The sequence below is a fragment of the Prionailurus bengalensis genome, chromosome B4 (genome assembly GCF_016509475.1).
Source record: "Prionailurus bengalensis isolate Pbe53 chromosome B4, Fcat_Pben_1.1_paternal_pri, whole genome shotgun sequence".
NCBI classification, from domain to species: Eukaryota; Metazoa; Chordata; class Mammalia; order Carnivora; family Felidae; genus Prionailurus; species Prionailurus bengalensis.
Genome location: NC_057358.1, coordinates 41,247,194 through 41,260,735, shown reverse-complemented (window position 1 = coordinate 41,260,735; position 13,542 = coordinate 41,247,194). Strand labels below are relative to the sequence as shown.

The 13,542-nt window shown below is 50.2% G+C and overlaps 1 protein-coding gene across 1 annotated transcript; it reads right to left on the bottom strand.

Annotated features, from left to right (window-relative positions):
• Positions 1-5,306: 5,306 nt before the first annotated feature.
• LTBR (lymphotoxin beta receptor) lies at positions 5,307-12,249 on the bottom strand. Its single transcript, XM_043564165.1, has 10 exons — positions 11,855-12,249; positions 11,640-11,736; positions 11,258-11,383; positions 11,022-11,174; positions 10,558-10,654; positions 10,344-10,435; positions 7,525-7,632; positions 7,184-7,209; positions 6,381-6,609; positions 5,307-6,221 (listed from the first exon to the last, which is right to left on the bottom strand). The coding sequence occupies exons 1-10, from the start codon at positions 11,969-11,971 to the stop codon at positions 5,980-5,982; spliced, it is 1,287 nt and encodes a 428-aa protein (XP_043420100.1). The 5' UTR covers positions 11,972-12,249; the 3' UTR covers positions 5,307-5,979.
• Positions 12,250-13,542: the final 1,293 nt, after the last annotated feature.

The following is a 13,542-nucleotide window of genomic DNA, read 5'->3' as shown; positions in this document are numbered from 1 at the left end:
GACACACAGATAAAACACCTAGGAATGAACTTAACAAGAAATACTCAAGATCTATATTTAAAAAAAAAATTGAACATTAAAACACTACTGAGGGATACAAAAGGAATCGATACACAGAAAGTTACCATGTTCGGGGCGCCTAGTTGGCTCAGTCGGTTGGGCATCCGACTGCAGCTCAGGTCATGATCTCATGGTTCGTGAGTTCCAGCTCCACATCAGGCTCTGTGCTGACAGCTCAGAGCCTGGAGCCTGCTTCAGATTCTGTGTCTCCCTCTCTCTCTGCTCCATCCCCACTCACACTCTGTCCCTTTCTGTCTCAAAAACAAATAAATGTTAAAAAAAAAAAAAAGTTACCATGTTTTTGAAAGGAAGACTAGTACCAGGAAAATGTTAGTTCTGAGTAATCTAGAAGTTTGGTAAGGCTCAATACAAATACCAATAGAAGTTTTTTGGGGGAGGGTTACTAAATAAGCTGATCTTAAAGTTCATTCGGAAAAAGAAATAAGAAAATATAATCAGGAACATTCTAAAAAAGGAGATTAAAAGGAGCTCTAATATATATTAAAATATAGAGCTAAAAAATGGAAAGACTGTGGAACTAGCAAATTAAAAAGATCAGAAGAGGAGACTTGAAAATCCAGAAGTAAACTCAAGTTCTTACACAAACCTGGTTTACGATAATGGTAGTGTTTCCAGTTAGTGAAGAAAAAAAAAAAAAATCATTGTTCAATAGGTGATTTGGGGGATAGCAAGATTACATTTGAAAATTGCCCAACAGAAAAATAGTAAGAGAGATGAACAGACAGTGGAAAGTAGTTTACAAATGACTCTAATGTAATGAAAATGTTCACTCACAAGGAAATGAAAATTGTCAGTCACAATAAGAAATGCATATAAGAGGTGCCTGCGTGGCTCAATTGGTTAAGCATCGGACTCTCTTTAAAAAAATTTTTTTTTCAATGTTTATTTATTTTTGAGACAGAGAGAGACAGAGCATGAACAGGGGAGGGGCAGAGACAGAGGGAGACACAGAATCTGAAACAGGCTGCAGGCTCTGAGTGGTCAGCACAGAGCCCGACGCGGGGCTCGAACTCACGGACAGTGAGATCATGACCTGAGCCGAAGTCCCGAAGTCAGATGCTTAACCAACCAAGCCACCCAGGCACCCCAGCATCAGACTCTTAATCTCAACTCTTGATCTCAGCCCAGCTCATGATCTCACAGTTCATGAGTTTGAGCCCTGAGCTGGGCTCTGCCTTTGCTGGCAGCACGGAGCCTGCCTGGGATTCTGTCTCTCCTCTCTGCCCCTCCTCCTCCTCTCTCTCTCTCTCACTCTCAAAATAAATAGATAAACTTAAAAAAAAGATGCAAACAAAAATTACACTGAGCTAACATTTTTCACCTTCGATGACCTCAAATGTTTGATAAGACACCAAAGTTGGTGTTTGCACATGGAAATGGACACTCTTAAAAATAGCTGATGTTCCGTCTCTATGGACGGCAATTTGGTAATATTTATCAAAATAAAATATATCTGCCTATGATCCCCAATTTTTTTGACCCCAAATTTTATTTCTAGCATTTTTTGAAAGCAATATTCGCACATGTGCAAAATGACATAGTTTATTATTGTAGAATTGTTTTTTTTTCATTTTTTTTTTACATTTACTTATTTTTGAGAGAGAGAGAGAGAAAGAGCTCAAGTGGGGGAGGGGCAGAGAGAGAAGGAGACACAGAATCTGAAGCAGGCTCCAGGCTCTGAGCTGTCAGCACAGAGCCTGACGCAGGGCTGGAACTCAGGAACCATGAGATCACGACCTGAGTGGAAGTCGGATGCTTAACCGACTGCGCCACCCAGGCACCCAGAATTGTTCTTAATAGTAAAGATTGGAAGTGAATTAAAAAGCCTCAAAGAGGGGCGCCTGGGTGGCTCAGTCGGTTAAGCGTCCGACTTCAGCCAGGTCACGATCTCGCCGTCCGTGAGTTCGAGCCCTGCGTCGGGCTCTGGGCTGATGGCTCAGAGCCTGGAGCCTGTTTCTGATTCTGTGTCTCCCTCTCTCTCTGCCCCTCCCCCACTCATGCTCTGTCTCTCTCTGTCCCAAAAATAAATAAACGTTGAAAAAAAAAAAAAAAGCCTCAAAGAAGTCTAGTTAAATGGAGCAGCCATATAATGGGATACTATGCAGATGCAGATATAAAAATTAAGGAGGAAGCTTTTTGATACTGATATGTAATTATGGCCAAGCTAATTTGATACATGAAAAAGGCCGGGGAAGGATATACAGAGAATGTGCTACCATTTGTGGAAAAAGGAGGAAGGGAATATATGTGTACATATTTGTAAATTACCTCTGGAAAAGCATCAGAAACAGTAACATTGTTTGCTTCCAGGGAGGGCAAGTTGGTGATTGAGGATCAGGAGTGGAAGAGACATTTCACCATTTACTTTTTGATACTTTGTGAATTTTGAGCCATGTGAATAAATTACCTACCCCAAGAAAGGAAATGAAGTTAAAATTAAAAAAGAAAAAGAAAACTTAACTTACTCTGGTTTACACAAAAAAGAATGCCTCATGAACCATGTTCTTTTCTTTTCTTCCAACACCTCCATCCTCAGAGGATTGGCTTTTTAACTCCATGATCTTTCCTTCATGACAGCAAGATGGCTGCCCCAAGCAAGATAGCAAGATAGGCATCATGTTCTCACACAAACATTCCCCAAACACGAAAGGAGGGACAAGGGAAGCCAAAAACTTATGATGTTTTTTGTCCTGGGAAGGAAGACTTCACTATACATGTCATTGGTCAGAAATGGATCTCATGCCCATCCCAAACCTGGCAAAAGGTAATGGGCTTACTGGCTCTTGTGATTGGGGAAGGGGCCTCCCTTCCTAATATCATGGACTCTCTGCCCTAGTACAGAAATAAGGGTCTGTTTCTAGGAAAGGTATGGAAGTCTGTTGCATATGCTGCAGAAAGAATTCATCACAGCTGTCAATGTGAACCACTCCATCTTTTGGAGAAAAAAAAAAAACTTAATTACCCAAGGACAACATAGATAAGCATGGGCAGTGTTATGGGTGAATTATGTCCTCTGAAATGCATACGTTGAAGTCCTAGGCCCTAGTACCTGAAAATGTGACTGTATTTGGAGATTGTCTTTAAAGGCATAATTAAATTGGGGGCACCTGGGAGGCTCAGTTGGTTGAGCATCTGACTCTTGATTTCAGCTCAGGTCATGATCCCAGGATCAAGCTCTGTGTCGGGCTCTACACTGAGCGAGGAGCCTGCTTGGGATTCTTTCTCTCTCTGTTTCTCTCAAATTAAAAAAAAATAAAAAGAAAAGAAAGAGAGAGAGATAATTAAAGTGAGGTCATTAGGGTGGGCCCTAATCCAATCTGACTGGTTGGTGTCTCTATAAGAAGAGGAGATTAGGACACAGACATACAAAAGCCAGAACCATGTGAGGACTCAGGGAGAAGACATCTATCCGCTAGCCAAGGACAGAGACCTCAGAAGCAACCAGTCCTGCTGACACCTTGATCTTGGACTTTTAGCCTCCAGAACCCTGAGAGAATAACATCCTGTTCTCTAAGCCATCCAGTCTGCTGGGCTTTGTTATGGCAGCCCTAACAAATTAACACGGGCTGATATAGTCCTAAATTTGAATGGTGTCACCTAGGACTGGGCCTCAGCACCATTTCTTTTTTTTTTTTTTGATTTTTTTTCAACATTTATTTATTTTTGGGACAGAGAGAGACAGAGCATGAACGGGGGAGGGGCAGAGAGAGAGGGAGACACAGAATCGGAAACAGGCTCCAGGCTCTGAGCCATCAGCCCAGAGCCTGACGCGGGGCTCGAACTCACGGACCGCGAGATCGTGACCTGGCTGAGGTCAGACGCTTAACCGACTGCACCACCCAGGCGCCCCAGCACCCTTTCTTTAAAAGACGTTTCCTCCTTTTATTTTGTTGAAAACTGTATACTTTTTTTTTTTTTTTAATCTAAATACCTTGAACAATTATTGAGGATTCATGTTGTCTGGCTCTGGCATACTGGAAGAGCGGAGCATTAACTCGTGAAGATACAGCTCATGATGACTTACTTGTCAAGAAAGGAATTTGGATCTAATGTTTTCATGGTCAACCTTAAATAACCCATCCACTCAGTCGGATCAGATGGCCCCTGTAGCCACACCATCTTGATGAGCCCCAGCAACAGTGTTCTCAACATCAGACCTAGACGGTGGCCTTTTATGGAAGGAGCTGTCCGCTGGCAGCTGCTTTCCTCCCAATCGTTCAAGTTCAGGTTGTCTCTACCAGGCAGGGAGGTAGACGAATTCTGGGCCCAGACATTTTCTAATAATAGAGCTTGAGGAGATTTAAAGTTCTATTTGAGAAAAATTAAATAAGGCAAAAGAGAATAAACAAGGAAAAATCATGAGTGTGCCTTGCGAGTGGAAGGAGGCTGGCCCAGATCTCTTCCCCAACAGAATGGGAAGAATATTTCACATTTTAGGGCTAATGTGCGTATCTTTCCCTTTGACCGGCCTTGTGGAAAGAACACTCTTTCACTTTGCATCGTGGCTGCGGGTAGGAGAGTTGGCTGAGATTGAATATGCCTGCAGAACATGAAGCAGGTCTGATTATTTGAGAAAAACAGCCCATTTTTAAACCCCTTTTTGGAGAAACTCTGTAAGGGTATGGTGTGTGAAGTTTTTACCCGAGAGGTCTCTACGGCCTAACGGGGTGCAAATCCAGCTTTGCCATTTGCAGCTGAATTAGGCAAGTCATTTACCCTGTCTGTGACTCAGTTTCCCCAATAGTTAAATGCGAATAGTAATACTATCTATCTCAGAGAGATGTTGTGAGGGTAACATACGTTAATATTATAAGGCATTTATTTACTTATTCATGTTTATTTATCTATTTTGAGAGAAAGAGAGAGATCCTTCGTGTGTGTCCGGGGAGGGGCAGAGAGAGGGAGAGAGAATCCCAAGCGGGCTCTGCACTGACAGCAGACGTGGGACTTGACCTCACGAACCATGAGATCATGACCTGAACTGACATCGAGGGTCAGACGCTTAACCAACTGAGCCACTCAAGCACCTCTATTGTAAAGCATTTAGAACGCCATCTGGCACCTTGTCAGGGATGGCCGGCTAATACAGTTATCACCTGAATTACAGACACCAGCCTCTCATTGAAATACCTTTGTAGGATTATATTTTAATGTTTTGACCTTTGCCTTTGACATTGCCCCGATGCAATAGTGTTTCTATGTAAACCCCAAGAAAATGAGTGATCTAGGTCTCGATCTCCTCTTTATTTGCATGTGGTTACAATTTATAAATACACTTGCCGTTTTCCTCTCCCTCCAAAACTCTCCCTTCTACCTAGTAACTGTATCCAAACCCCCAGTTTTTAGTGACTCCCTTTCTAGGAGGAGAGGGGAGGGGTGGTCCTCCATGTAACTCCATCTTCTACAGGGTCTACTTCAGTCCATGTGAAGTGTGGGCTCTCATAGGGCCTCTGAAGCTTGGGGATGAGCACCACGAATCTGCTGGAGGTCCCGCTGATGTCCTTGCAAGTGGCCATGTGGCTGTCCTCCTTCTGTGCCCTGCTTAGGGTGCAGAATGCCGTGGCGGGCAGCAGTTAGCATCGTTTGCCCTGTCCGTGCCCGAAGCGTGGGCAGTGCAGCCCCGGCGGGCAGGAGGGTCTGCAGTGAAGTCTCAGGCCTGCACAGGAGGCGGTGAGAGTCTTGTGGCATGCACATACCCGGCCAGTGCCCGGCCCTGCTCTCAGAGATGCGTCTCAGGCCCGGCCCCTCAGGGTCTGCCTCTCAGGGGCCCTATCCAGGCCCTCTGTCAGTCCTGTGTGGGTAGGGCAGCCGCAGGGAGAAGATGCTCTTGCACCTCCCTTCTCCTGGCTTTTCCCAGACACCAAGAGGCATGGGGGACAAATTGGGTCCTTGGCCCTGTTAGAGGGCATGGCACCCCAGTGTCTCTGTTTCAGCCAGGTGCCAAGCTTTGCCATCCTCCTGGTAGGGTGTAGAGAGCCCGGGGGGGCCTGGGGCACCCTCTTCGGGGGTGGGGTATGGAGGTTCTGGGGGAGCAGGGGGGTCTCCAGGGCCCCGTGCTCCCCCCAGTACTGGCCCGTTGTAGATGTAGATGTTGCCAGTGACAGTCACAGACCCGCCGGTGACATGAATGCCGTTGGTACCTGTGGGAAGGGAAGCAGAGTGAGAGGGGCCGACGGCTAGCTGTTGGAGTCTCTGTTTTGCTCTGCTTCTGTCTGGCTCACTTTCTCCTCTTGCACACCATCCCTCCCACCCCACCTTTCCATGCCCCCTCTTCTCCCTCCTGCCTGCCCCATGCTCACCATGGGCCACCTGGCCTTGCTCTGGGAGCTCAGCCTCCAGCTCCCTGGCCTGGCTTAGAGGACTCTGCTGCTGTAGCACCTCTTCCTCCAAGCCTGGGGTCGCTGGGAGCCTGGCCGAGGCCGGGGCCAAGTCTCCAGAGAAGGGCAGAAGTGGCTTTACCAGGTCAGGGAAATGTGGGTTGACCCTTGGAGGTTCCCAACTTCCATCAGCAGTATTTGATTCCTCTCCCTGCAGGAGAGAGGCAGAGAACCAACCAATGACATGGGCCTCAGACTCCATCGTTCTTTAATTCCCACACCCCACCCCATGCTTAGGCAGCTCATTGTTCTCTCTTCCACTTCTTGCTCCCTGCCACAGGGCCTTTGCACTTGATGTCCCTCTTCCTGGGGCGCTTTCCCCCAGATATTCTGATGGCTGGCTCCCTCATTTCTTCAGCTCTCTGCTCAAGTATCTGTTTATCAGAGAGGCCCTCTCTGTCCACTCAAAGATAACATACCCCCATCCTTTGCCACTGTCATTCACTGTCCCACCACCATGCTTTATTTACCAATTATCATTACCTGGTAAATGTTTGTCTAACTTTATTCTTGCTCCGCTGGCATGTAACTCCAGGAGGGTAGGTAATTTGTTTTGCCCACTGCTATATCCGTGGTGCCCAGAATGGTATCTGACACATGGTATACTCAATCAGTTATTAGCCGAATGAATACTGAAGCCTGCACACACTCTTATCCTGCCTACCCCACCTGTTCACGTATCCCCGTCCACCCCTCCTTGTGGCCTTCTCAGCCTCCCCCATTACCTCTGGACGCCTCTTGAGCAGGGATCCTGCAATGGAAAATTAAAAGGGTGTGGAGCCTCCGGTATGGCTTTCACCCTTCCCCCACACCACGATGTTGCTCCCCACCCTGGGGTCACAGAAGGAACACGCTATCTTTGCCCTTATCTCCAGCCTCAGAATGGGGGTGCTGGGTGGAGATGATGTCCATGCTGAGGGCAGGCACTGGGAGTCTTAAGGGTGTGGAGGGACAGAAGGGTTAGCCCTGGGGAAGCTGACTGTTCCCTCCAAACCCCCTTCCCCATCAGGTGGGGACGGACAGCCGGCCAGGCCTGCGTCCCTGCCAGCATCCAGCTCCTTCCTACCCAGCTTCCTGCAGAGAGAGGGGTGGCTCTTCCAGGAGCAGGCCAGGACCGTAGTGAGGAACAGGAGAGAGGCCAGCGGCAGCAGGATGGCCAGCACCAGCACGGTTCCTGCCAGGACAGCAGACGGAACAGCTGTGACGACCCCAGGAAGGGCAGAGGGGAGGGAAGCTAAGGAACAGCTTTCTGGTCCTCTGGACAACTCAGAGAAAAGGGGCGACAGCAGCTTTTCCCTTCTAGACCCACTGCAGTTCCTAAAGGCAGAATTGGAGAAACTTCCCTTGGGTTACAGAGAAGGGGAACTAAGTTGGACTGGGGCAGGCCCTCCTGACTGCCGGGGGAAACTCAAGCGAGGGTGGAGATCTCTGGAGGGCATGGATGGTGGCCACCATGTAGAGACCAAGGACGGGGGCAGTCTTGTGGGTGAGGACAGGAGTGTGGGCACTTGGTTTTCCAGGGTTGGAAGTGGGGGTGGAAGGCAGTACGGGGAAGGTGGGACTTGGGTTTGTAAGCAGACTCAGGCCACAGGGTAGAGCCACATTTCTGTGGACGTGACCATCTTAGAGAGAGGCTGCTATAGGAGCTGAGATTGCCCCTCTGTCTCTGTGGGGGTGTTTACAGGGGTGGGGGAGTGGGGCTTGCAAAGTCTCTACCCCCTGGCTCAAGGCAGGCTCCAGGAGGGGAGGGAAGGGAGGCTGGGAGCTGGGATTCTCAGGTCTTGGTATGTAGCAGTGGATAATTTCTGTCTTTCACAGAAGAGTCTAGAGCACCCATCAGTTGTACCTGGGGAAGGTCAGGAAGACTTGGACATTTGTATACTGGGAGCTGGCCCTTTCTGATCCACCTAAACCTAGGGCCTGAGGGAGCACAGAATGGGAGGTGTGGGAAAAAACTGGACCTGGCATCTGAGATGTCTGTGTTCCGGCCCAGTTGGGTGACTTTTTAAGCCATTCTACCTCTTGGAGCATCAGTTTCCTCAAAGATACAATGAGGGGGGTTTGGTACCTACTGTCTAAAATTCCAGCTCTAGGGGCGCCTGGGTGGCTCAGTTGGTTAAGCGTCTGACTTTGGCTCAGGTCATGATCTCAGTCCGTGAGTTCAAGCCCCGCATCAGGCTCTGTGCTGACAGCTCAGAGCCTGGAGCCTGCTTCCGATTCTGTGTCTCCCTTTCTCTCTGCCCCTCCCTGGCTCGTGCTCTCTCCCTCTCTCTCAAAAATAAACACTAAAGAAATTTAAAAAAAATAAAACAAAATTCCAGCTCTAAAGTGCCAGTTGTATTTGATACATGGTTAAAAAGTACTAAGAGGACAAGGAAAAAGATGATATAGCTGAATGAAAAATCAAGTGACAAAATATTCAAATGACTCCACTTTTAGAAAACCAATTCTATATATAGACATCCATTGAAAAATGTCTGGCAGGATATATTAAAAAATGTTAAGAGTGGATATGCTAAGTGATGGTCCTGTGAGTGGTTTTTAGTATTACTTCTCTGAATTTTCTTTTTTTTTAAAAAATTTTTAGTGTTTATTTATTTTTTGAGAGAGAGCACGTGTGCAAGTGGGGAGGAGCAGAGAGAGAGGGAGAGAGAAATCCCAAGCAGGGATGAGGGGCTCAAACTCACAAACTGTGAGATCATGGCTTGAGCCGAAGAGTCAGACGCTTAACTGACCGAGCCAGCCCAGTGCCCCTGTTTCTCTGAATTTTCTAATTTTCTATGGTGTGCGTGCATTATGGTACACGCTCTGGAGTAAGAAAGAACTGAGTACAGGTCTTTGTAATATCAGATACCAGTGAGTGATCTGGGCCAAGTCCCATAACCTCTCAGCCTCAGTTTCCTCCTGTCCTCAGTGAGGATAATAATAGAACTACCGTTGACCCTTGAACAATGTGGGGGTTGGGGGCGCTGACCCCTGTGTAGTCAAAAATCCACGTCTAACTTTTGACTCCCCCCAAACCTTAACTACAAATAGTCTACTGTTGACCAGAAATCTTACCAATAACACAGTTTGATTTATGCATCTTTTATATGTTATGTATTATGTACTGTGTTCTCGTGATAAAGTGAGCTAGACAAAAGAAAATGTTAATTAAGGAACTCATAAGGAAGAGAAAATACATGTATAGTAATGTTCCGTATTGATTGAAAAAAAAAAAGCCACATATAAGCGACCCGCTCAGTTGAAACCCATGTTGTTAAGGGTCAGCTGTACTTTACAGGGTCATTAAAAGGTTACATGAGCTAGTGATTGTCAAGTGCTGGCAGAGTGCCTGATGCCCTAGCTCTCAATAAATGAAAGCCATAATTATAAATATTTGGTAATTTTTAAAAAGTTAATAAACTCTCTCCCCGCTAATCATGTTTACAGTTATTAGAAATACCCCTTAATCATCTGTTAGGCTAGGAAACCAGCAACGTCACAGAAAAGAAACAAACAAAACAGAGTCAAATGTGGGATGAACTCTCTAATAATGAAAGTGTGTAATCTAGTAAAGAGATTTTTGGTCTGGTAAGTGGGTTATATGATGGTGGCATGTCCAAGACGAGGACAGTAATGTCAGTTACAATTACATCTCAGGGTAGGAGTGTTCCTTGGCATAATAGTACATGTAACTTACAAGTTATGTGTATAACACATAACTTAAAAAGAATGTGTATATCAAGCTGGCCTAGGGATACTCCAATTTTTCCTTAGGGAACTTTTCTGCTTGCCCCAATTCTGAGAGAGAAGGATTAATCCTTCCCCCATCTTTTTAGCTGGGAGAAATGAAGGCATTTTCCCAGATTCCCCCCATGTGCCCCTGGGCCCCAGACTCCTCACCTGGCATCTCAGAGGACTCGAGTGGATTTCTGCAGCTGGTGTCAGACTGGGCAGTGCCTGGAACTGCCTCTACCAGACCCTGTTCCTCACACCTGTGAAGGAAAGGGAAGCCCAATTCAAACGGGCACAGGGCTGGAAGTGGAGGCTAGCCCATGCATGCGAGCATAAGGGTGGTCAGCAGCTGGGACTTCTGGGATGGTGGGGGTGCACTCACCTCGTGTGGGGCTGGCAGCGGGCCCTGGGGGAGGAGGTATTCTGGAAGTGCCCTGCCTTACAGGGAACACAGTTTCTCTTAGCCTCCGTGACTTCATCTGGCAAGAGAAAAGCAAGGCCAGCCAGGGTGAGTGGGCAAGGGGCGTCTCTCCACGCTGTGAGTTTCCTTTATTCCCACTGAATGGCCCTCCCTGCCCGTAGCACCTTTCCTGATCTTCCTCTGGCCCGAGCCTCCCTGAGCTGAGAGAAGCCTCCTTCTGAGGCCCCGAATCTGTCCCCTGTCCCTGTTCCATTTCTCTGCAGACCCCTTCTGTGGGCCTTTAGCCCAGGGAGGGAGAGGAGGCTCTTTATGTCAAAGAGAACTACCTGGGGGCTCCCCACAGATGAAGTACGCACTCCCGGCCTCCATTCAAGATCACTGGCGCCCAGTCTCCTCCCCTCCTTCTGCCCACAGTGGCCTCTGACCTTTGAGCTCCACCTCAGTGCCAGGTGGGCAGTTGGAGAGTGGCTCGCAGTGCACACACTCGGTATCCCAGTGCACGCAGAACATTCCGGGCTGGCAGCGGCACTGGGTTTTCTGTTTGCTGGTGCAAGGCACAGTCTCCTCGAAGCCCAGCACTGGTGGGGAGACAGACAGGGGAGCTCGGTGGAGGGGCTGCGCTCCAGGAGATCCCAGCCTCCCCGGGCACACGGCCACTCACTCTGGTCACAGGGGCGGCACATCTGGCAGAAGGAGAGATGGTTCCAGTGCTCGTTGTAGGAATTCTCGGGGCACATGGCACACACTGTGTTCTGGCCGCGGCTGCATTCCACTGAGACACGTGTGCCTAGGATGTGAGCGAAGCGATCCGGGTGTCAGGGGAGAGGGGCTCCCACCCTCACCTCTGCCGCCTGCCTGCCGTGTGACCCTGTCCTCTTGGGGGCCACGTCCGACGGATGGCCGGCTGCTTTCCCGATGCAGGAGAAATGCCTCTCCTTTCCCGGGGCGATGGTGTCTGTCTCCCCTCTGAGGCGGTAAAGGTGGGCTGGAGTGCCCTGTAACCCACCTCCCGTCCCAGGCGTCCTGTGGCCCTCGGGTCTCACCTGGGGGGCAGCGGGAGCAGCAGACCCGATGCTTGGGCTCGTAGTACTCCTTTTCCCGGTCCTGGCACGTTTGGTTCTCCGTGTGGTATGGGGGCGCCTTCAAGGGGAGATGGAGGTGGGGGGAGAATTGTCCAGGGGGCACCTGGGGAGGGCAGAGGGACTAGAGGGAGGGCTGCCCAGACCCCGCTTCCCCTCCCGAGTCTGCCCTCACCCACCTGTGCGGGCCCCTCCCTCATCAGTGGGGTCTGGGATGCTGCCAGGAGACTGCAGAGGCCCAGGACGAGTGGCCCCCAGGCCAGGCCGCAGGGGGAGGCGGCCCACGGCAGGCGCATGGCGGCCAGTCGGCCAGTCGGCCAGATGGGTGGAGGCCTGGGGGGTAGGTGGGAGGCCTGCACGTCCCGGGCAGTGGTGGCAGCAACCTCCCCCCGAGCCCAGGGTCTGGGACAAGGCTCGGGCTGAGGTGCCCCTGGGGCCGAGCGCCCGGGCCTGGCCTGGCCTCCAGGGCTCCAAGAGCCGGGCTCAGGAAGTGGGAGTGGAGCAAGCCGGCCTCGGGGCGGGGACAGGGAGCGCTGGGAGCTGAGGCAGCTGTCGCAATCGGGGAAGAGGAACAGGCTTGGCCGCCCCGATGCAGGGCGGGAGGGGGCGGCCGGGAAAGCACGTGAGGGCAGCAGGGCCGGAACCGAGCCTCCTCCCTTCTTCGGAAGCCTGGCTGGGAGGGGAGGACCGCTAGGTGGGAATGGGCTACAGAGCCAGTGGACAGTGCCCACATGGGCCTCCGAGAGCAGGGCAGAGCTGACTCGAACAGAGGGAGAGCCGGAGCTAGGTCCAGCCGGGTGCCAGATCTCAAAGTGGAAGGGCCTGTGAACGGCAGACACGGAGAGGGCAGACACCCGCCGAGGCCTACGGCCAGCCAGCTGCAGCATCTGGGAACCAGAAGTCCCAGTTGGCATCCATCTGGACTCCTGGGGGTTCCTGCCCCGTTGTGTGACTTTTAAAGATAAGCTGCAGAGGAATAACAAGCCAGCCAGCCCTTCCGTCCCCTGATCCACCCCAGTGCACACATTAGTGGGCACAGGTCATCTACAAGACACTGCAGAGAGTGCTGTGGCCTCTGCTCCCCTGTCCTTTGACGACGGAGGACCACGTAGACCAAATTCCCCATGAATAGGGGCGGCTGCACCGGAGCTGGGTAGCCACAGTCTTCAGTCCCAGTTTCCTCACCCAGGAAGGAGCCTCTGAATCCTTCTGAACTGGAGGAAGCTGAGAGACCACCAGTCCAGCCGCTTTGCCTTAATCGTGAGAAGATGGAGGCTGAGGGTGCCACATAGAGAGAGACCAGGATTCCGGGGGGCTTGGTCTAGTCCCTGCCCGCTTTCTTCCCACCATTTCCCGGCAACTCGTTAACAACAGCCCCTGCCATGCCCCCTTATGCCAGGCTCTCTGGTCTTCAAGTTGCTGTGCTCCTGGCGAATTCCCACCTGTCCTTGAGGCTCGCAAGGGCTCTGGGATACACCCCCACCCCAGGCTGCACAGATGCCACACAGACAGCGGTCTGGGCTTATTCTTTCCCACCTCACCAGGCTGTGAGTTGTGCAATGGCCTAGACTGGATCTTTAGGACTGGGTCTCAGTGCTTGGCCGAGTCTGGCCCATACCAAGTACATGTTTATGGAATAAACGATGATGCCTTGTCCACATCACATAGCCAGTCTGCGGCAGGACTAGCCTAGACTCCAGAGTTCCCGATTTCTGGGTCCCAAGCTCATTCCTGCCTGAGTTTAGATATTTCACTCTCCTCTCCTGGTGCAGACCTCAGACCTGTACTCTGCAGGCAAATGTTTATATGGACGGTCCCAGGCAGCCCGGAAGGGGAAGAAATACCAGAGGAGCACACCCTGCTCAGG

Excerpts from the sequence above, each read along its gene's own strand:
- LTBR (XM_043564165.1), bottom strand. The coding sequence starts at position 11,971 with ATGCGCCTGCCGTGGGCCGCCTCCCCCTGCGGCCTGGCCTGGGGGCCA. Across the intron at positions 11,175-11,257 it reads GTGCCGCCCCTGTGACCAGA|TGCTGGGCTTCGAGGAGACT; the intron begins GTGAGTGGCCGT and ends TCTCCCCACCAG. Across the intron at positions 6,610-7,183 it reads TGCTCAAGAGGCGTCCAGAG|GGAGAGGAATCAAATACTGC; the intron begins GTAATGGGGGAG and ends TCTCTCCTGCAG.